Source organism: Neoarius graeffei, chromosome 9 (assembly GCF_027579695.1).
Source record: "Neoarius graeffei isolate fNeoGra1 chromosome 9, fNeoGra1.pri, whole genome shotgun sequence".
NCBI lineage: Eukaryota > Metazoa > Chordata > Actinopteri > Siluriformes > Ariidae > Neoarius > Neoarius graeffei.
The window spans coordinates 23893684-23917072 of record NC_083577.1 but is presented as its reverse complement, the minus strand read 5'-3'; the positions used below and the strand labels follow the sequence as shown (position 1 = coordinate 23917072).

The 23389-nt window shown below is 42.6% G+C and overlaps 2 protein-coding genes across 5 annotated transcripts in view; one reads left to right on the top strand and one right to left on the bottom strand.

The window, feature by feature from the left end:
* Positions 1-6873: 6873 nt before the first annotated feature.
* map3k19 (mitogen-activated protein kinase kinase kinase 19) lies at positions 6874-17666 on the top strand. The gene is made up of 13 exons (XM_060928630.1): positions 6874-7041; positions 8559-8750; positions 9078-9238; positions 9489-9604; positions 9749-9852; positions 10803-10863; positions 11517-11580; positions 12321-12568; positions 12657-12688; positions 12763-14760; positions 16185-16286; positions 16401-17098; positions 17396-17666. The coding sequence occupies exons 1-13, from the start codon at positions 6874-6876 to the stop codon at positions 17493-17495; spliced, it is 4044 nt and encodes a 1347-aa protein (XP_060784613.1). The 3' UTR covers positions 17496-17666.
* Positions 17667-18597: 931 nt separating this feature from the next.
* The window catches only part of ccnt2a (cyclin T2a), a 43865-nt gene continuing 39073 nt past the window's right edge, over positions 18598-23389 (bottom strand). For 2 of the 4 annotated variants that reach the window (XM_060929211.1, XM_060929214.1), the window contains 3 exons: positions 21265-21347; positions 20144-21182; positions 18598-20055 (listed from right to left, as the gene is read on the bottom strand). In XM_060929211.1, coding sequence (XP_060785194.1) covers positions 19985-20055; positions 20144-21182; positions 21265-21347 — 1193 coding nt within the window. In that variant the 3' untranslated portion in view covers positions 18598-19984. Of the gene's footprint in view, positions 20056-20143; positions 21183-21264; positions 21348-23389 lie in introns of those variants that run through there. The other 2 variants (XM_060929212.1, XM_060929215.1) reach the window with 2 other exon arrangements.

Genomic DNA, 23389 nt, shown 5'->3' with positions numbered 1-23389 from the left:
AGGAGAAGAAAGAGGAAGAGGCAGAGGTCGAGTGAGAGTAAGAGCACCAGAACAAAGAAGAAGAGGACCAAATGTAAACGCAGATGTCCGGGCAACACTCATTGACCACGTTATAAACCGTGGACTCACAATGAGGGAAGCAGGACTTAGAGTCCAACCAAATTTAAGCAGATATACAGTGGCATCAGTAATTAGAACATTTCGTCAACAAAACAGGTAAACTAACCGCACTGTACATTGAAACTGCTTGTTGTATTATCATCACTTTTGGTATCCTTTCCTGGAACATTTTGCAGTAAACTACATGTGTTTTTTGTCTACGTACAGTCTAATGATTTTGTCTAATGTAGGATTGCGGGTCTAGGACACCGAGGTGGAAGGGGCCATTTATTCACTGAGGCTCAAGAGATGGCCATTGTCAACATGGTTTTGGCCAACAACTGCATCAGGCTCAGAGAGATACAAGCCAATGTCATAAACAATGACACCATTTTCAATAACATTCATGAAGTGTCTCTGTCAACATTAGCTCGAATCCTAAAAAAAATCAAGTACACATGAAGCAGTTGTATAAAGTGCCATTCGACAGAAATTCTGAGAGGGTGAAACACCTGCGTAATGTGTATGTGGAGGTACGTATTTTTCAGCTTACTATGGTGTGGCATTGTACACTGTGTGTGTTTATGCATTGCACATTGCACACAACCTTTTTACATGTAAAATTCATCTCATCTCATTATCTCTAGCCGCTTTATCCTTCTACAGGGTCGCAGGCAAGCTGGAGCCTATCCCAGCTGACTACGGGCGAAAGGCGGGGTACACCCTGGACAAGTCGCCAGGTCATCACAGGGCTGACACATAGACACAGACAACCATTCACACTCACATTCACACCTACGGTCAATTTAGAGTCACCAGTTAACCTAACCTGCATGTCTTTGGACTGTGGGGGAAACCGGAGCACCCACATGTAAAATTACTGTGTTTTTTACTGTTTCAGAGAGTCTTGCAAATGGATGCAGAGGCTATCCCACATGAATTTATATACATGAATGAGGCAGGATTTAACCTCTCAAAGACGAGAAGAAGAGGGAGAAATGTAATTGGATACAGGGCAGTCACCAATGTCCCTGGGCAGAGAGGGGGTAACATCACCCTCTGTGCTGCTATTACCCAAAATGGAGTCCTCCACCGCCATGCTAATCTGGGCCCCTATAACACCAATCTAATATTGGCATTTCTTGACAGAGTCCATGAGATCACAGAATTAAACCAAGAGAACCAGATGCAGTACATTGTCGTTTGGGACAATGTTTCATTCCATAGATCTGCTCTGGTGCAAAATTGGTTCAATGACCACCCTCATTTTGCTGTCCTGTACCTTCCACCGTACTCCCCCTTCCTCAACCCAATTGAGGAGTTTTTTTCTGCTTGGCGGTGGAAGGTATACGACCTTTGGCCCTATGACCGTGTACCCCTTATTGAGGCCATGGAGCAGGCCTGTGACCTTATTGAAGCAGCATCTGTGCAGGGATGGATCCGTCACACAAGGCATTTCTTCCAACGGTGCCTTGCCAATGAAGACATAGCCTGTGATGTGGATGAAATATTATGGCCTGATCCAGCTAGACGAAGAGACGATTAGAGTATTGCTGTATTGTTGTTACTGTATTGTTGCTTTATTTTTTCTTCATCACTGTAAGTGTACAGGATGTACTTTTTATTTGTCTACAGATTTTTATTTTTATTTACACTATCTACACTTTACAGTAGTAAGAACTACAGTTTAGTCTTTTCCTCTGTTGACTGACATGAAACTGTACATATGAATTGTACTGAACATATGATAAAGTACGTAAAAGAAATAAATATTGTCGGCCTGCAGCAGTTTTGTGCATTGTTTGATAAGTTTATTGTACATTTTCTCTGTATATCTCATAGTAATCATGAAGAAAGTCTTGGGTTCGTCAAAATATTTTGTGATCTAAATTATCCTGATGCTCTCAAAAAATATTTCTGAAAAAGATCCATATAATGTAAAAGGGTTTTTACAGATGTATTTTGAATTTATTGTGCTAGTGTGTATAACATGTAGACAGTGTAGAATCACTGAAAGAATGTGTTAGTGACATGAGAACATTATAAGGTTTTTATCAATTTGTTTACAGTTTTGACTGAAATAGTCCATTTTGCTACCAACCTGTTATGTTCTGCTAATTGGGTGTGTTGTTTGGTTAATTGTGTGAGGTGTTTAGAAAAAAGGAGCCCTGTTTTCAAAATTGTGTGTAAACAATTGTAAAAAACTGTAAAATACAGGAGGTGGAAAAATCATGGAAAGCCATAACAATATATGACCACCCTTTTGCCTCCAGAAGAGCTTTAACCCTTCTTGGAATGCAATCAAGTCCTGAATGGTTGGTGTTCCTCGAGAAGAAGGAGGTAGATACTGTACATATACTTCACAGTCTGCACTCGAGAACTTCCCATAAAGGTTCCATGATGTTTAAAACCAATGATTATGGAGGCTATGTAAGGCTACAACTTGTTTCAGCAAAACACTGTTGAGCAATTTTAGCAGTATGCATACCACCCTGGATTATGGGAACATCTACAGGAAAAATGTTTGCACCATAAGGAGCATCTGGTTCTGTAAAAATGTCTCATATTTATTCACAATCACTGGACCTAATAAATCTCTGACACGATGCCTGCTCAGACCATTATGGATCTCTAATGTGCTTAACAGTTGGCATCCACTGGCTTGGTAGGAAATATTGTGAAAGTTGACTTTTTGATTGCTTATAATTCTTGGTTTTATGCTTCATACACAAAGTTGTGTATTCACTCATTGCCTTTGATACAATAGGTTTCTGAATGGCAGCTCTGCCATAAATTCCAGGTTTGTGAAGCTCCCAATGTCCAGTTCTTGTTGAGACCGTGTCACTGAGGTGTGCATTCAAAATCTGGTGGCTGTGGTTAATTATATGGCTGGACATTCAGTGCACTGCAAATTGTCCTAGTGGTTAGTGTGTCCACCTCTTCACCAGGAGATTGCGTGTTCGATTTGTGGTTGGGTCATACAAAAGACATTCATAAAAATGGTACCTACTGCCATCTGACGAGGCACGTCGTAATATAGATGTGAGTAGGGACTCAAACTCTTATATTTACCAGAGGACTGGCCTCCCACTGTAACCCTAGGTATGTAATAGGTAAGAGGCCAAGGGCTATAGAAACAGAGATCGACGCTGCCCAATGAACCTTAAAGGTGTGGTTAGTACTGGGACAGGAGACTGCCTGGGAAGACCAGGTCCTGGCACAGGAGGGACTTTGTCTTTTAGAACATTTAGTAATTGTCACTGTATTACATTACATTATAGGCATTTAGCAGACAGTCTTATCCAGAGCTATGCACAACAGGACCAGGGTATGACTTTAAATTGCAACTGGTGGTGAGTCTCAGGTCCAGGAGGACATGAGTATTGGGGAAAATGGAGTTACCCCTTAATCACCATTGCTCCCAGGTCCACTCTGACCCAGAGTGGTAGCACCTGCCTGGGTTCCAGCTATGGGTTAAATAGTACATCACCAATAAGGCACTGGCAGCAGGGCGCTTTTCAGTGCATTGTGGCAGATGAACCCAACAGGGTCAATGGCACACCACCAGATGGCTTGCAGAAGAGCCACTCAAATGGCCAATGGATGGCATCACTTGGCAAGTTAGTTGGCACTGCAGGGCAACTTCCATACCCGTCAGATCTGTGGCACTTTTGTGCACCACTTGTCATCAGGTCTGGAGGTCCAGAGAGACAACACAATGAGGTCACAACATCATTTGTCTTACCTTACTGTGCAAGGCGCTTTGTTAGGAGAGGAGAATAGTATGCAAGAGCTCATGAGGCCAGACATTCCGTGGCGGCTCGGCCGGGCAGTTCATGCCACCACTGCAGATGACTCTGTCGCTCTGGTGTGGGCCTCATGGCCCATATGCGTTTCTGTGCATCCTAATGAAACAGTCATCATCGCTAGTAGTGATGGACAGCCGACGACAACAGGACCCTGACAAACCCACAGCAATGGGCAGTCTGGGGAACAGTTAGGGGTTAGGTGCCTTGCTCAAGGACACTTCAGCCATTCCTGCTAGTCCAATGAATCGAACTACCAACCTTTTGGTCCAAAAGCTGCTTTGCTAACCTTTAGGCCATGGCTTGTAAAGTGTCTTTTTCGATCCTTTGACTAGTGACCAATGTTCCAATTTGTTGATGTCATTTGTCCATGTTTGACAGTCATTGCAATGACATAATCATTGAATAGTTTCCCTGTTTCGAGAGTGATGCACCTCCAGTTGGCAACATAGCATGAATGGATCACTTATTTCCTGATTACCTCATGTTGCTTTGAAATCTCACATATAAAAACACTAATTATCTCTTGCATATCTGCTCTTCTAAATCAGTCCTGTTTATACTATAGCAAGATTGAATTCATGGTTCTGACTGGTCAGGAGGTGTTGAATAATTCTCAATAACAATGACTCAGACAGTTGTTCACTCCAAGGACAATCACAGGTTAATATTAATTTACTTGTTCTTAATGTTATTATTGATATGTACATAGACAACATACACAGGGATTTATACAGCAGATGTTCCTTACAAATATATATTTTTTAAAACAATGTCAGGAGACAATGACTTTGCATTTTTTGAAGGAGCCTCCAGTGTCTTTGTAACAGTGAAGCAAAGCAGTAACTGTAAGGTTACATGGGAAAGTCTTCAGGAATATCTTCAGGATGAGCTTTTACAAGAAAATAGTCAACTTTGTCATGGTAAGAGCAACTCTGCTTCATGCCAGGTCATATTGCATAATTATCTTCCTATTAGAACACATCCAGGAGCTATTTATTCCTTACATAATTGACCTGACTCTACTGGACTGGTTTCTCATGTGTTTCTGGATCTACCATGACCCTGACCAGGATAAAAGTGTGTAATGAAGGTGAATGAATGAATAAATGAATGAATGAATGAATGACCTGTGCAGGTAAACTTGGATCAGTCAATTACGAATCATGGCCCTTTCTTAAATGTACTGTTCTCTTATTTTGCCCCATCCCTTGTACGGTATGTCCAAATTTTTGCTCAGCCTTGACAGTTTGTAAGCATGTTAAGCATAGCAAATGACAATGATAAAGAGTACATTTAGTATGCTGGGATACGTGCCAGGGGCGGCATGGTGGTGTAGTCGTTAGCACTGTTGCCTCATCGCAAGAAGGTCCTGGGTTTGAGCCCAGCGGCTGACAAGGGCCTTTCTGTGTGGAGTTTGCATGTTCTCCCTGTGTCTGCGTGGGTTTCCTCTGGGTGCTCTGGTTTCCTCCAAATACACGCAGGTTAGGCTAACTGTGAGTGTGAATGGTTGTTTGTCTCTATGCGTCAGCCCTGCGATGACCTGGTGACTTGTCCAGGGTGTACCCCGCCTCTTGCCCATAGTCAGCTGGGATAGGCTCCAACTTGCCTGCAACCCTGTACAGGATAAGTAGCTACAGATAATGGATGGATGGATACATGCCAAATCAATGGTTCATAATGTATAATTTCAAAATATTTCTCTACAAGTTTTAATGGTCCAGGTGGCACGGTGGTGTGGTGGTTAGCACTGTTGCCTCACAGCAAGAAGGCTCTAGGTTTGAGCCCAGTGGCCGACAGGGACCTTTCTGTGTGGCATTTGCATGTTCTCCCCGTGTCTGCATGGTTTTCCTCTGGGTGCTCTGGTTTCTTCCCACAGTCCAAAAACATGTAGTTAAGCTAACTGGCTACTCTAAATTGCCCACAGGTATGAATGGTTGTTTCCCAAGCCCAGAAGTGGGAAGGTTGTGGCAGAAAGGGCATCTGGCATAAAACAATGCTCCAATTAGTATATGTGGATCAACAGGGTCCACATGGACCCCGACCTGGCAACAGTGCTGGACAAGGAGGAAGAAGCAGAAAAAGTTTTAATGGTTTGTTTGACCTTGTTTGCAAAGTATTTCCAGGCATCAATCAATGTGTTTTTAATCATAAAATCTATGGCACGAAAAACAAGAACATTTGAGATTTATCCTGAGACATCTAGAAAACTACTAAAACATGAATTACTTGTTAAGAATGTTTATAAACCTTTTGCACTTTTAACATTGTCAGGTACTTCTCTACTTGATCAACCAAATCTTTATCAGAATGAGGAAAACCTTTTCACTGGGGAAAATAAAACCAGTTTAACTCAATACAAAGGCGACTGTCAGACTGAATCCGAGTTCAACCTTGAGCTCATTGTTGATCTCCAACCCCACCGTCTCCATAGGGACAAGTTGTAAACTCAACGCTGTTCAATGCTGAACAAAACAAGCACAGGGGAAGAATGAACACTAATAATGCTTAAAAATATATTCACACTCACATATGAGTGCACCATTTATGTGCTTCATATTCTGTTCTTCTGCATGGACAGCTGGTGAGAGGTTGGGTTAAAAGGTGAGCAATGTTATTTCTTTCTACAAACATTTGGAACTAGTGTGTCAAGAAAGTAGTATGCTAGAACAAATAGCAAAAAACAGGTTACTCATTAATTCTCTGGAATGCTTACTGCTGCGGTGCCAAGCATTAAGATAGTTTAAACCGTGATTTGACAAATACACACACTGTTGCCCAATCTGGAAAATCTCATATCCTTCCACCAGCCTTGATCTAAAGGAGATCTACTGTTCATCTAATTAAAACTTCAAAAATGTGTGACAGAACAGCACATCTTTGAATTTATGGAGAGAATACTGTAAAAAGACCAAAGCCACTCCTCCTCCATCAGTATCTGGATTCATGTAACTCCAAGGACTACAGCATGAAGACTGAGGAAAGAGGTTTTGTGGATCTGCTGTTAAAGGGTGAACTGGAAGCAGTGACTCGAGGACTGGAAGATGGACTTTACTCCTGGGAAGAGCTGGACCAGCCTCACAATGCCCAGGGTTCTACTCCTCTTATCAGTGCCTGTCAGATGGGCCTTGACATGGTAAGAGACTGGGTAATTCTATTGTACTAAAACATAGAAATACATTGTAGTAAATCAGAATGTTACTAATCTATAAAGTTGAAGATGATATTATCACCTCACTGTAAAGGGAAGTTGGGATGAGTTTGTTGCCAGCACTTGAAAAATACCTTACCCATTGTTTCATTTGGGATGAGGCTCCCACCTTAGTAAAGGGGGGAGAAGGACCCATATGTGCATGTTGAACATCCCATTACAAATTTAGTCCCCTTTTACATTTATAATAACCTCCACTCTTCTGGGAAGACTTTCCACTAGATTTTGGAGTGTGGCTATGGGGAGCATTAGTGAGGTGAGGCACTGGTGCTGGGTGAGGAGGCCTGGGGAGCAGTCGGCATTCCAGTTCATCCTGAAGGTGTTGCGGTCAGAGCAGGACACTCAACTTCTTCCACTCCAACCATGTCTTTCTGGAGCTCACTTAGTGCACAGGGGCATTATCATGCTGCAGCAGGTTTGGGCCTCTTAATTCCAATAAAAGGAAATGATAATGCTACAGGGCGGCACGGTGACGTAGTGGTTAGCGCTGTCGCCTCACAGCAAGAAGGTCTGGGTTCGAGCCCCGTGGCCCATGAGGGCCTTTCTGTGTGGAGTTTGCATGTGCTCCCTGTGTCCGCGTGGGTTTCCTCCAGGTGCTCCGGTTTCCCCCACAGTCCAAAGACATGCAGGTTAGGTTAACTAGTGACTCTAAATTGACTGTAGGTGTGAATGTGAATGGTTGTCTGTGTCTATGTGTCAGCCCTGTGATGACTTTACGACTTGTCCAGGGTGTACCCCGCCTTTTGCCCGTAGTCAGCTGGGATAGGCTCCAGCTTGCCTGCGACCCTGTAGAACAGGATAAAGCAGCTAGAGATAACGAGATGAGATGAGATAATGCTACAGCATACAAAGACATTCTACACAGTTATGTGCTTCCAACTTTGTGGGAAAAGTTTGGGGAAGGAACACATATGGGTGTGATGGTCAGGTGTCCACATACTTTTGGCCATATAGTGTGAAATCATATGGTCTCAAGGCTTTATCTGCCTGTGGCATTCTTCCAAAAGGGGAGTTTACTAGGCTTTCAGTCAAAGGAAGTCAAGTGGGACTGCTTTCTTTACAACCATTAAATTGGTCCATAATGTACCTAATGACATCAATTAATACAGTCTAGGAGTCACTTAAATAGTCATGTATTGTACTCCGAAAAACAAGTGTGCAAGCAAAAATCTAATTCAACTGATAATGCATAGCTAACAAATCTGATTTCATCACTTGTTTTTTGATATAATGATCGCTAAGACCAATTCAAAAGGAGATTCAAAACAAGCATGACTTCCTACAAGAGTGCAGGATACACTGGGAGGAAGGCTTTCAAGTCCCATGCTGCGCTTAATGCTCACGTAACCAATTATTTCATTATGTGATGCCAAAACCAACCAAAGCCTTTATTATGACCCTAATGCAAAAGAAGCTGTTCTAATATTCATGTTTGGATGCAGGTCATGCATTTCCTTTTGGAAAGGGGAGCAGATGCAACACTGTGCAACCACAGCAATCAGACAGTGCTGCATGTCAGTCAGCCAGACCTACAGAAGGAGCTGTTGGCTGCCATATTGAGACCGTTAGGCCACCGTGCTCAGCTCTTAGAGGTCGCTTGGAGAGGGGATATTCACGGCCTACAGCACCTGCTGGTAAGCAAACCAGTCTCTGACTCCCACTTACCATTTGGCAGGTGGGCAACATGACACCATGTTCAGATGCTTTTAAGTACTGCCACACAATGAAGCACAGTTCAGATACTCTGACAGATTGGAAAGTAGACTGTCAGCAATGGCCATTTGTAATTACTGACAAAAGGAAACACCCCCACTCCCACCCCACCCCACCCCACAGCCAGGGGTGTTACATGTGTGACAATGGAAGGCAAAAGAAACCAAGCTGTTGCTTCTGCCCAAATTAAGTATAAATTATAAGTGACCTATCTATCCTGGGAAAAAAGATTTACCTTTGTCTTGTAGTTTGAGACAGACTCTGTGGACGTGAACATCCAGAACCAGAATGGACTGACCCCACTGATGCTGGCAGTGAGGGATGTGGATCTGTTTGAGGGATTTAAAGGCACCATGGGATGGGAATATGATCCTACCAAAGTAGTGAAGACTCTACTGTCTCAGTCTGCGTAAGGAAATCAAGCTCATTTAATTTTGTTTATAATACAATTTGCACTTTCATTATTTTCCCTAAAGAGGTAGTAAAACAAGCCTCAGCTCAATAAATACAGACTGTTGCAGCATCGTAAATAAGTCTAGATCGTGAGCGGGATGCTGGGAAAGGCTCATTTCAGATGGTTCTTGGTCTCAACCATGGATGGGATTAAGATCCAAAGACATATTTACTAACAATAAATCCTCAAATCATCTGTTCTTCAGAAGCATTGATATCCGAGACCGAAAGAGCTGCACTGTTCTTACCTATGTCTCTCAGATAAAGGGCTCAATCAAAGATGAGCTGCTCCAGATCATTTTGGAAAATCAAGTTCAGTCAGGTGAGATTAGCTTCATTCAAAAGAATGCTAATAATATATGAGAATAACTTATTCTCAGGTCTACTGTTCTGATTCCTGTAAACACTTCCTTAGAGGTTTGCTTGGTGACTCATGCTATCCATTGCATTGTGCCTTTATGAACAGTGCCTGCACATGTGGTGCCAGAGTTACATTTCCCTGCAGAATGCTGTGATAATTCCCACAGCCTCTCTTCTCCACACGCGTTCTCTACTTTGGCCAATGTAAGGGTAAGACGTCTGCACCTTTTAGAAAGATAGCAACTGATTCCATCAGCCCTTAGTACATGTTGGGTAACCTTTCAAAGGCAGAATGTTGCTCTAACACAACATCTACAATTAACGTTTAGCTCTTATTATGCAGTCAGGTAGACAGCCTTCTTCAGTTCTTTTCCAAGAGTCATGGTTGCCAACCAACAAAGATTGGCCAGGAGACTCCTGGTTGAGTTGACTGGTTCTTATGTGGTTCTTCCCCAAACTGTAGTCACACATTTGGAAGCACACAAAAGTATAGAATGCCTTTGTATGCTGTAGCATTAAAATTTCTCTTCAACAACCCAGTCAACTCAACCATGAGTCTCCTGGCCAATTTTTGAGAGTTGGCAACCATGATTCTTGGAAAAGAACTGAAGAAGGTCAAGGTTCTGTGTAGGTCACTCAATTTCTTCCACACCATCATTGGCAAACCATGTCTTTATGGAGCTTGCATAGGGACACTGTCATGCTGTAACAGGTTCCCAGTGAATGGAAATTTTAATGTTACCGCATACAAAGGCATTCTATACTATTGCATGCTTCCAAATGTGTGACTATGGTTTGGGGAAGAACCACATATGAATGTGATGGTCAGGTGTTGATGAACTTTTGGTCATATAGTGTATTGAGGCATGCTTGGGATTTTCACATGGGGTATTTGTATTCCCATTCAAAGTTAATTTATATATAGTACATTTGGAATACAGTTTATCATGTTCCACAGTTAGAGTTCCTACTGAATATCCTGGGTAATATTTTAATAGATGACTTTGATATACTCAGCACTGAAAATGAGCCTCACCTGCATTCAGTCAAGGATGGGTCAGTGTTTACTTGTGTGTATTCCAGCACTTGCCCTAAGACAGAGGGGAAGTGCTGTAAAGATGCTAAGAAGAGAAAAAATGTTTAATCTCTCTTGTTTGCAGGATGTAAAGGAACCACATGCATATATTGCTGTCCAAGAAGACCATAAAAATTTCCACCAAGGTGAGTTAATTTTGTTTGAAAACAATTATTTTATCCTTTTGAGAGCCAAAAAAGACAACATGCCAAAGCTCCCCCTGCGCAGCATTTACAGAAATACAGTAGCTCTCTGTCCTCTGTTTTTCCCAACCACCCCCTGAGGCAGATCTCTCCGCTGCATTAAACTCACTAGCCTGCCTCTGTCAACACATTGATACTCACAAGCCAAGCCCATCCCACAAAGCACCAGTGACAATGCAAGGGGTGGGTCTGACTAAGCAGAGTCACTTAGCAGAAAACAGCCAAGTGATCTCAGAGTATGGACCCATACAACACAAAGCTCAACATTTGAAGACATCAAGCTTCTGTAAGGGAAATAATTCTTATAAATAATAATAATTTAAAAATTCTCAAGATATTCACAGCTGTCAAGGAAGGTGGCAGGGGTAAGGTTTTACGCTCATCCTATTAATAAATATGATTACTATGACTTAAGAAGTATTGCATGTCTTGCAAAGATGCTTATCTAACCTGCATCAGTGGTGGACATGTACATGTTTATCCTCAGCAAAGAGTTAGTTGTGTTTTGGCAAAGTCTTATCAAATTACTAGCATCACTGGCACAGAGAATATTTACTACTTGAGACCGTGTGACTTGACTTTCAATATGTCCACAGATAAGATCATTGCCTTGTGCTTCCAAAGTGCCATGGAGCCCAAGACGAACAGCAAGGCAACTAAGTGAGTCAACTGAGTACACCAACATAATTGTACTTAATTAGTATTCAAATAATCAAAATTAGGGGCGGCACGGTGGTGTAGTGGTTAACACTGTCGCCTCATAGCATAGTTCTGGGTTTGAGCCCAGTGGCCGATGGGGGCCTTTCTCTGTGGAGTTTGCATGTTCTCCCCGTGTCTGCGTGGGTTTCCTCCGGGTGCTCCGGTTTCTCCCACAATCCAAAGACATGCAGGTTAGGCTAATTGATGGCTCTAAATTGACCATAGGTGTGAATGTGAGTGTGAATGGTTGTTTGTCTCTATGTGTCAGCCCTGCAATGATTTGGTGACTTGTCCAGGGTGTACCCCGCCTCTCGCCCATAGTCAGCTGGGATAGGCTCCAGCTTGCCTGCGACCCTGCACAGGATAAACGGTTATGGATAATCAAAATTAGCCATCTGGTGATGAACAAACAATGACACAGTAGGAAAAATAGCACTCGAAGAGCTGCACTTGTGTGCACAGACCCACTATATGCTAGAAAAAGGCTTTCTTGGCCCATGCACGTTTGAATATCTTGCTCTCACTTTTACACAAAGACTGCACAGAGGAATACTGTTACAGGTTCAACCACCTGTCAGCACAAGACCATGTTTCCAGGTCATCCCATTATCCCAGAATGAGGAGGGACAACAGAGTGCAACTCTGCATTTTCAAAGTGTCTTTGATTTAGAATACAATACAAAATGTCCCATTTTACCCAGGTGGACAACATTACCAAGCCTGAGGGAGAGAAATAAATGTTGGACCAAATTTGGTATCCTGTGTCCCACCTCTGATGCGCCAATGAAAACATATTTCGTTCCCATACCTCCAAGGCTTACAGAGAAGACCAAAGTCACCCTTGAGTCTCCTCCAGGAGCACATTTCTCTCAGCTTAGCCAGTCTGCTCCAAGCCTGGACCTCCTTGATGCAAGTTTTCTACTACAAGTACAGACCAATATACACAACAGTAAGTGCTGGGGAAGTATCAGAAATGATCCTTGTAACTAAAGAAGTTCATGCGTATGTTAATGATGCAATTTTTCAATGAATTACAGGGCTCAGTACCACTGATGTTGATGCGCAAAGGGTAAGATGCTTCCTATTGGTATTGCAATTAATTCCTGTTTCTCGGAAACTTAACTTTTATATTTTAACATTCAGGATCCACTCCCTGGTCCGTGCCTACGCACTCCAAAACATTTGGCTCCACTTGACCAAGAGTACCGGGATGGACACACGATTTCAAACTTCCAGTGTCCACTGGTCCCCAAGCCGACCAAGCTCTTATCTTCTGGCTCTAAGGAAATAAAAGAGAGGTTCTCCAGAGGATCAAGATGCACAGGAAGGGGCAGCGAAGAGAGCAGCTATAGCAGTCAAAGCTCTCTGGATGAAGAGGAAGAGAAAAGCCCTCAGGAGTCAGGGCAGATGTTTGGGACCTTACAGAAAGAACCACATATTGCCTTGATGCCCCCTTCTTATGCTCAACAACTGATGAACTCTGAGATTACAGATGATGTTAATTCAAACAAACCCATGCCTATAAAATCAAAATTCATGAGGTGTCAAAAACCTGAGGCAGAGACAACACAGAACTCTGTAACAGAATTTTCCAAAATAGTGAAAGCTTTTGAGAGGCCAGAAAGTGAAGCTCTAGATTTCTGTGAGGAGAACAGGACAATATATTCAGCAGACATTCTGAAAATTAACAGAAGTGTGGAATTAATTGAATCTCCCTCAGATAAACTTGATGGACCTAAGGAGATAGTTACAGAGGGAGATGGACAGTCCGGCTCTTTTGTTGACATCGAGAAACACTATGTCTCTCCTGTAAATATTGCATTACGTCCTGCTTCAGCAGAAACCAGCAAAGCCAGTAAGACTACCAGAGCTGAGGTCATAAAATGCAGGTCTTCTCACACTAACCAAACAATTAACATCTTAGACCAAATAAATATGACACGGGACTATGGTAAACCCAAAAGGAATAGAAGGAATCCGTCATCACGAGTTGTAATTAAAGAGACAGCCCTCACAGATAACGTTATTAGTGAAGAGATCAGCAACAAACTGGATTGGCCAAAGATGGCACCTATAATAAAACATAGTCCCAAACTCAAGGATGCGGCCTTGACCCGGAGAAGGACTCCAGAGTCTCTGCATCAAGGAAGAATGAGTGGAACAAAAAAGATGTTGAACAAATCCCAAAGCCAAAAGCAGCTTCTCATCCAGGACACAAAGACAACAACAAGGCAAGGTAAAAGGACAGGAATTTTAGGGACACAAAGAACAAAATCATCTCTGGACTACGTCAGTTATAGAGACATGTTTTTGGAAATCCATCAGGAAGATGAAGGACCAGCTATTTTTGAAATGTTTGCCACCCCTATATTTGAAAACCTTAGAATAGGCAGTTCTGGAGACAGGCCCAAGCAGGTGCAGTCTGCCCTTCAAGGTAAGAAACAACCAAGTGGACAACATAGAGCTCAGAAACCTGTGGAAGGTAACAGGAGGAAACAGAAATGCATGACTTCTAAAGGTAAACAACGCAAGAGGAAGGAAATCCAACCACCTGAGATGCAACGCCATGATCAAGCTATTGATTCGAAACAGAATAATGCCAATGTAATTCCTAGCACTGAGGAGAACAACCAGATAAAGAAGGATAAACTTCTCACCACTGAGGAAGATGAGAGGCATGGTTCAGATGTACGATTACAGACTGAATGTCGTCCTATGCTGTCAATGATCAGAGAAGTTCCTTCAGACACACATATAAGAACAGCCTTCCATAATCAGCAGGGAGATTTATCCAGCTCGTTTCAGTCACACAGAACACCCTGCATGCAGTTCTTACAGCTAAAAACAGACGATCCCAACAATAATAAAGGGGACGTAATCTCAAATGTAATTGAGGACTCTGTTGCAGTTCAGCTCCCATCACAACCCTTATTGAACACATGGACAACTGACAGGACAAAGTCACCTGTATACCAGAGGATTTTAGATGAAGTGGGTGAGGGGCCCATTACAGATGATTTGCTGAAACATTTGGCAGAAGAATTAATTTCGTTGGAAGAAAGAGATGTGGAGACTCTAAAGCCTGAGAATCCCGAAATGAAAAATGATGCTCCATCAAAAGTCGAGGAAGTTTTTACTGAGGTAAACCAATATAAAAACAACTAACAAGGCAAATTAAATTCATATAATTAAAGGCGTTGAGTCACCCTTGCACGAAGTAGTGAGTCACCATTTTTGTATCCATGGATATCCCACTGTTTGAAAAACAATCCGGTGACATCATAAGCCATAGATCATAAATTGTAAAGTGAAACTGAAGATAATTTATATGTTAAATTATTTCGACCAATCCATTCCGTTTTCTGCATCGTTGTTCTGTTTGTAATAGACCAGAACCAGCCTTGGCCATCTAGCGGGCAGCCATGAATGAAAGAAAATCTTGAGCGTATTGTATTCAAAACTTCCACACACACTCACCAGCTACTTTAATAGGAACTCGTTCATATTTCTAAGATTCCTGTTCTTGGCTGCAGGAGTGGAACCCAGTGTGTTCTTCTACTGTTGCATGCTGAGATGCTTTTCTGCTGACCATGGTTGTAAAGAGTGATTATACGAGTTACTATATTCTTCCTGGCAGCTCGAACCAACCTGGCCATTTTCCTCTGACCTCTCTTCTCAACAAGGGGTTTCCACCCAGGGCTGCACAGTGGTGTAGTGGTGAGCACTGTCACCCCACAGCAAGAAAGTTCTGGATTTGAGCCCAGTGGCCTTGCTGTGTGGAGTTTACATGTTCTCCCCATGTCTGCGTGGGTTTCCTCCAGGTGCGCCGGTTTCTCCCAGTTTCCCCCACAGGTTAGACTAATTGGTGGCTCTAAATTGACCGTAGATGTGAATGGTTGTTTGTATGTGTCAGCCCTTGTCCAGGGTGTACCCCGCCTCTCACCCATAGTCAGCTGGGATAGGCTCCAGCTTGCCCGCGACCCTGCACAGGATAAACAGTTACAGATAATGGACGGACGGGTTTCCACCTACAGAACTGTCACTCGCTCAGTATTTTTTTTTTCCTTTTCTTTTTTGTCTTTGCACCATTCTGTGTAAACTCGACAGAAAACCCCAGGAGATCAGCAGTTTCTGAAATACTCAAACCAGTCCATCTGGCACCAACACCCATGCCACAGTGAAAGTCACACTTTGAGATCACATTTTTTCCCATTCTGGTGTTTGAAGTGAACATTAACTGAAGCTCTTGATTTGTATCTGCATTATTTGATGCATCGTGCTGCTGTCAAAGGATCGGCTGATTTTAGATAACTGCATCAAACAGCAGATGGATGGGTTTTCCTAATAAAGTGGCCAGTGAGTGTATGACAGATGAAAAAGTTTGAGATGGACTTCGACAGGATCACTAACAGTGAACTTGCAGAGGTTTTGCTGTGGAGAAAGCTGGCTGAGTAGCAGTCATGTGATTTCAAAACAAAAACAACAAACTGGATTCTGGAAAGGGTGAGTAAGTCCCTTTAATGAAATTCTCACAACAGGATTTTCCATTCCATATGGTCTAACAGGTTAGTCCTTTGGATAATCTGCTTTCTACTGAGAGATCCAGTGTAGACGACACAATTACATGGACCAAAGGAGAAATTCTGGGCAGAGGGGCCTATGGAACTGTAAGTAACTTTACAGTCAAACTAGTAAAAAAAAAAATTAACATTGATCGTCATGTTGTTTATAGAAAATAGGTGAAATGCAGTTTAACCATGACCCTTCCCTGACTATTGCAGGTGTACTGCGGACTCACGAGTCAAGGCCAGTTGATTGCTGTCAAACAGGTGATGCTGGACGAGTCTAACTCAAAGACAACAGAGGAGGAGTATGATCGGCTGGAGAGAGAGGTAGACCTTCTGAAAAACCTCCATCACCAAAATATAGTGGGGTTCCTGGGAACAACCCTTTCCAGCAACATAATCAGCATTTTGATGGAATATATCCCAGGAGGCTCCATCTCTAATATCCTCAATCGCTTCGGACCCTTACCGGAGGTGGTGTTGACCCTCTACACACGACAGATTTTAGAAGGTGTAGTTTACCTTCATGAAAACAGCATCATCCACAGGGACTTGAAAGGAAACAACATTATGCTTATGCCCAGTGGCATTATCAAGCTGATTGATTTTGGCTGTGCTTGTCGTCTTAACCGCTTGACACACAGCGGAAGCCGGAGCGATTTCTTAAAATCTGTGCATGGTACACCGTACTGGATGGCTCCTGAAGTGATTAATGAGAGTGGCCATGGTAAGAAATCAGATATATGGAGCATTGGGTGCACAGTCTTTGAGATGGCCACAGGAAAACCACCACTGGCACACATGGGCAAGATGGCAGCTCTTTTCTATATTGGGGCCAAAAAAGGTTTAATGCCTTCACTACCTGATGACTTCTCAGAAGAAGCTAAAGGATTTGTACAAACATGCTTGATCAAGTAAGTGATTTGTATGCATCAATTTTTTCATGTACTAAAAACACACTTTAAATATAAATACACTGGATAAGAAGCAACACTCTTTCAAAACACATCTGATCAGTGCTGTAATGCTATTCAGGATCTGAAACGATGTAATTACAGTAGAAATAAAAAGAAGCATGCAAGAAACGAACAAACGACTAGTGAGACATCACATTAACATATAACCGTTAAAAATGATGCTCTAAATCAGGACAACTGCATGAATTAATTTTATTTATACAAATTATTCCTCATTTTTCCTTTTCTTTGCAGCGACCAGAAACAGAGACCATCAGCAGCAGATTTATTAAGGCATCCGTTTGTCTTTCACCTCCAGCACTCAAGTACCAAGACTTCAAATATTCATCAGTAAGCTCATTAGAGAGGAGAGGAAAAACAAAACACAAAACCCTTCTTCCAAAAAGTGAAACTCTTCAAATGAACATGCACCAATGTGTTTAGCTAGATTCAAATTTACAAAACGTGAAAGGATTGTTTATATTGGGCTGATTTTAGTGGATAAGAAGCCACCAACGTAAACATGACGATTAAACACATGATCTTTTAGTGTTTTGATACTAAAATCTTCTCATTGTCTAGACTGTATATTGCTTTTTCACAAAAATGACCTAAATAAAAAGTTATGATTACTAACATGCAGACTACTGAGAATTCATAACCAAGCATCAAACACGACTTCTTTCAAATACAGTAATCCAGTGTTTCCCAACCTTTCTTGAGCCATGGCACATATTTCACATTCAAAAAAAATCCCACGGCACATCACCAAACAAAAATGTCACAAAAAGTATGTATCATGAAGTACAATGATCATCTAGTCTCAACTTACTCACAATTTACTTACTCAGTGTGAAACCTGGGCCTGTTTAATTGAACACAAGGCTGATGTACTCGCAGGAATTGAAGAAAGACACACACAAAGATCTTCCTCAACAGCTCTGAGCCACTCTCCTTTTTTAGTTTTTATAGCAGTCATGCTTGAAAAGCACAGCTCGCATAGATAGGTTGTGGAAAATCGCCTTTTTTGCTTTCTTCTGACCTCTACTCATACTAGGGCCTTCATCTGGGTCAGAATTTTCTCCAGGACCCAGTTTGGATTGTGTACTTTTTCTTTTCAAATATTTATCCCTTGCTATCACACCTGAAACATTACTAAATCTATTGTTTGAATGGCAACAGGCAGATACACAGGTTAATTAGCTACCTGCTACCATGTAGTGCAAGAGTATTTAATTGTTCTGCCTGTCACTATATGTCGCTAGCATAGACGAACAAAGAAATTATTTGCAGTAAATAAATAATTTTTGGAACAATTAAGTGAAATTAGATAATTTCCCACAGTACACCTGATGATCTCTCACAGCACACTAAATGTGCCACGGCACAGTAGTTGGGAATCACTGCAGTAATCACACATGACAGTCAAGCCATGTAAGAAATTCACTGAAACAAAGACAGAGGCTGAGGTTGAAGTCGTGGAAACCATGTGATTTATTGTTAGAATCTAGATGAAATGAAGAGGGGAACAAAACAAAAAAAAATAGTCTAGATGTGAAGATTTGCACTTGCCTTGCTCAAACTTCTGTATTTAAAGTAAAATGCCTCACGAATTGCTTGCTGCACACAGAAAAATCTGAATGCATGTACAAATAATAATAATAATAATAATCTAAGAAAGAAACAGACTGAACACTGATAGAACAGGCCTCGTAACCTCTTATGCAATATTAATTATTCAAACATGTTATTGATTTACAGCTTTATACAAGTCGGCTACAGAATCAAGCCAAGAAAAATTTAAATGCACTTCACAGCAAAGGTTATGTAAACTTCATAGTATTCGTCCTTATTTGATATTTATTTCTCTCTGTCTCTCTCTCTCTTCTGAGGCACAGCCTTTGGCATCCAGCTTAAGTTCATGTTGGAGGTCACAAAAAAATAATTAGTATTAATTACAACCTGCACGGCCTCAGACAACATGTCAGGTGATTGGTGGATTTCCTAACATGGTGTTGGACTGTGCCCTCTTCTGGTAGCCCGTGCACAATACAGGCTCTCATGTCACCGAACTGCTGCAGTTAGAATCAGTGAGGTCCGATTCCTATAGCAATTCACAAACGTGTCCGAGATATAGTAACACGAGCAGCGCCAAACCTGAGTATTTATAGTATAGCTTTTTTTTTAAACATACAAAAACGTATGTACATTTATCTCCACTCTCTGTAAACAGCGCTCTACTTAATCACTGATGGCTAAAACATGCGCATCATATTTCCAACGTATTAAAAAGGAAAAAAAAAAAAAAAAAGACCCCAAAACAAAACCCAAAAAGGTAGCGTGTTTACGCTTCTTTAAAAAAAAAAACTTAAACGCCTCACTAATGATCACATCCAAACAAACTCAGGGATGTATGTCAGGTCATGAGGGGGGCAGGATTTCTTCAGTGTCTTACAGTTAATATTTAAATTATAAAGTGGGGAGAAAAATTGCACCCTTCTTGCTTTACAGCATTCTTAATTTTATCCTGTGGAGAAACTTATTTGCACCAAGATGGCCCCATAACATCACACACCCACCCATTTGGAAATATGGAACACAAAGCAGCAATTACACATACGGAAAAAGGCAGGACGCAACCGAACTGCGAAGAAAGTCACAAGATTAGGAAGTATATATATATTTTTTTTTACTCTTAACCTTGCTCTTATTTATATATTTTTGCTCAAGGAGGAACCTTGATTTCCTTCTCTACAGGCCCACAAGTTCATTCCGTGGGCACTTAACAGCGATTCGAGCATGCTGAACGAGTCCTTGTAGTGTGTCCGTGAGCCGTTTGTGCCCTCAGGACCATGGCCCTCCGCCGACTCCTTGCCCACTTTCACCAGCGTGTTGAGATGGTCGAAGCCCACCTGCTGTGTGACAGGGGGAAGGGAAGGGGGTTAAGAGCACAGCTTTGAGATGAGACACACTGCTGAACAGAGCAAAGAGGAGAGGAAGTACCTGTGGCTGGCTTGGCGCTTTTGCTCTTTTTTGAGTGGTGATTATGGCTGCCATCGGCGTGTGTCCTCTTCCGTGAAGAGCTTGAGCCCTGGGCAGTGCCAGTTGCCTCACCGCCGAGGGTCATGGGGCTCCTGAGGGTGGAGCCACTGCTGCTGTGCGAGTGTGCGTGGGGGTTTGAATGACTGTGTTTATGGTGGTGTCGGTGCTTTTCCTTGCTCACCAGTGGACTGGAATGCTTGCTTTTGCTTGCTCCTTCATCTGAAGAGCTGTGGCGCTCTGAGGAAACCTTGATCTTCATCTTCAGCTCCTCCTTACTTACTCCACTTTTCTCAACTTGGACTGGAAGGCGGAGCTTTAGTGAGCTCCCCTTCTCCCGTCTGTCCCCTTGGCCTTTTTCCTGGCCTGTTAAGGGCAGTTTCATCTTTAGCGGCGAGCTGGTAGACATGCTGCTGCCGCCACTCGAGCCCTGCTGCCCGTGAGCATAAAGCTGTTGTGGCTTTCGGTGCTCAACCTGGCTGGAGCTCCCAAAAGAATCTCTGGCCTCGGATTCTGCGCTCGGCTGCTCTTGCCTGCGTTTCTGTGCCGCGAGTTCAGCCGCGTGCTTCTCCTTGTACTTCTCCAGCGACATTTTCTGCGGCTGAGACGCGGGCGGAGGCGGGAACACAGAAGATTGGTGTTTGTTGGCCTTGTGTTCATGCTTGATGGTGGAAAACTCTGCGCTTTTGTCAGGCTGGTGCGTGTGCAGAGGAAGCTGTTTGAGAACGTACGAGTCTGACCGGACTTGGTCTTGAGGCCAGTCAGTGGGAGCTGTGAAGGCATACGAGGTGCCTTGCACAGCGCTGCCAATGTGGTCCAATGGAAGGCTGCTGCCAGGCAGGGAAAGGGAAAACGACGTAGAAGGTTTGGAAAAGGTTGCGTTTGCAGAAACTCCGGAAATGACATCTACCATCGATTGGTCCTGGGCTAATGAGGGGCCGGGAAAAGCGCTGCCGTCCGAGGATGGTCCATCCGTTTTAGGTTTCTTAGCAGCTTGTGTTGCCTGAGGAGAAAGCGATGGTTTTAAAAGATAGTGGTTACAAGTATACACAAATTATTAGAAAATGAAAACATACAATACACACAGAATTAATTACCCTCCAGTTTCGGATCCTCTTTAACTTACTGGGAGTCTTCTCCAAAATCTGAAGAAACTCGTGTGTTAATTCTGCAAGAGTAGATACCAGAATGTCAAGGACCTAGCAGCTCATCTGGCCTGCCATGAAAACAACCATGACTACCAAAACAGACCTGAAATGTGACCGTGTGAGAGAGGACCAACCTCTACGACAAATTGTTTACAACAGGAAAATCAACAATGGACTAAATTTTGCTCCTGAAGGGAAGATCTACCCAAAACATCAAATCAGACCTGAAATCGGGTGAGAACTGCGAGAGGAGATACAATTCTAATGAGAAGTCCCAAAATTTGTGAAGTCGCCCTAACAAGATTAACTGTGAGCTACTGCTCACTTACATATACCCCCCACTCTCGCTTATATCAGAATGCAAGCAATCGAAGGAACAGGACACTTATTATGAATGTTTACTTCAACAAGTAAGTGTTGCCAGGCAAAACAAACCTCGTCCGGCAGCACTTATTTTATCCCTCCATGTTGATAATGGTAATATTTCTCAATCATCAGCTGTCAGGTTATAGTCCTATGAAAACCCATGAGTTTGACCTTTCAAGGTCACTCGAGGTCAAAGATCATGGTGCTAAATGAAATCCCATATGGGATCTCTTACATGCTCATAGTAAACATTTGTCTATTGGCAACCGTTTGAGTTATAATGGAAAATATGACCTTGACCCCCCCCCCCCAACCTTTAACCCCCAACCGCTACGGAGACTGTCCAAGCTACCCCATCATGCAGCATATGGTTGGAAGCAGAACTGAAAAATGCACGTTTTGGTTTGAAGTCAAACTGATGAATCTGAATAAAAAGTTAGTTATCGCAAAAAAAAAAAGAAAGATTTTGACCTTTCTGGTGACCTTGACCTGATCACCCCCAAAATTTAAATTAGGTAATCTTTGGACCATTGCCCACCTACCCTGAAAATTTGAAGTCAATTGGTGTAAACTTATAGCTGTTTGAAAACTCATGACCTTGAGTTTGACCTTTCAAGGTCACTCAAGATCAGAGATCATGGAGCCAAATAAAAGGCCACATGGGACTTCTTATATGTTGATGGTAAACATCTGGCCATCATGAACCATTTTAAAGTTATAGCCCTTTGAAAACCCATGACCTTCAGTTTGACCTTTCAAGGTCACAGATCACGGTGCCAAATGAAAGCCCATATGGGAGTTCCTATATGTTGATAAGGGTAAGTATCTGTCTACCATCAACCATTTTCAAGTTAAAGCCCTCTGAAAATCCGTGACCTTGAGTTTGACCTTTCAAGGTCAAAGATCATGGTGCCAAATGAAAAGCCATATGGGAGTTCCTATACGCTCATAATAGTAAACATGTCTCTCAGCAACCATTTTTGAGTTCATTCATTCATTATCTCTAGCCGCTTTATCCTGTTCTACAGGGTCGCAGGCAAGCTGGAGCCTATCCCAGCTGACTATGGGCGAGAGGCGGGGTACACCCTGGACAAGTCGCCAGGTCATCACAGGGCTGACACATAGACAGACAACCATTCACACTCACATTCACACCTACGGTCAATTTAGAGTCACCAGTTAACCTAACCTGCATGTCTTTGGACTGTGGGGGAAACCGGAGCACCCGGAGGAAACCCACGCGGACACGGGGAGAACATGCAAACTCCACACAGAAAGGCCCTCGCCGGCCCCGGGGCTCGAACCCAGGACCTTCTTGCTGTGAGGCGACAGCGCTAACCACTACACCACCGTGCCGCCCCATTTTTGAGTTATAACAGAAAATGTTATTTTGACCTAAAGGTTGACCTTTCTAGTGACCTTGACCAGATCACCCCCAAAATGTAATCAGTAGGGTGCCACTGAGTCTAATGGCCAAAAATTTTCTTCAATGTTTTCCAGGTCCCACCCTCTCATTCTGTTCCTTTTATGAAGCATAGTAATTACTCCAAGTTTCATACAAATAGATGCATATTTTTTGGTAGCTCAATGGGCTGAAATGTTTTCATAGAGTAACTATTCAGTAGCTGTTGCATGCGTGTATTAACACTCTTATTCAACACGTTTGTGATAAAGGTCTACCTAAAAGCCTGGTTCG

Bases quoted from the DNA above. Each gene is read 5' to 3' on its own strand.
- map3k19 (XM_060928630.1), top strand. From the start codon at position 6,874: ATGAAGACTGAGGAAAGAGGTTTTGTGGATCTGCTGTTAAAGGGTGAA. The intron at 7,042-8,558 runs GTAAGAGACTGG...GTTTGGATGCAG, and splicing joins GTCAGATGGGCCTTGACATG to GTCATGCATTTCCTTTTGGA. The intron at 9,605-9,748 runs GTGAGATTAGCT...CTTTATGAACAG, and splicing joins GGAAAATCAAGTTCAGTCAG to TGCCTGCACATGTGGTGCCA.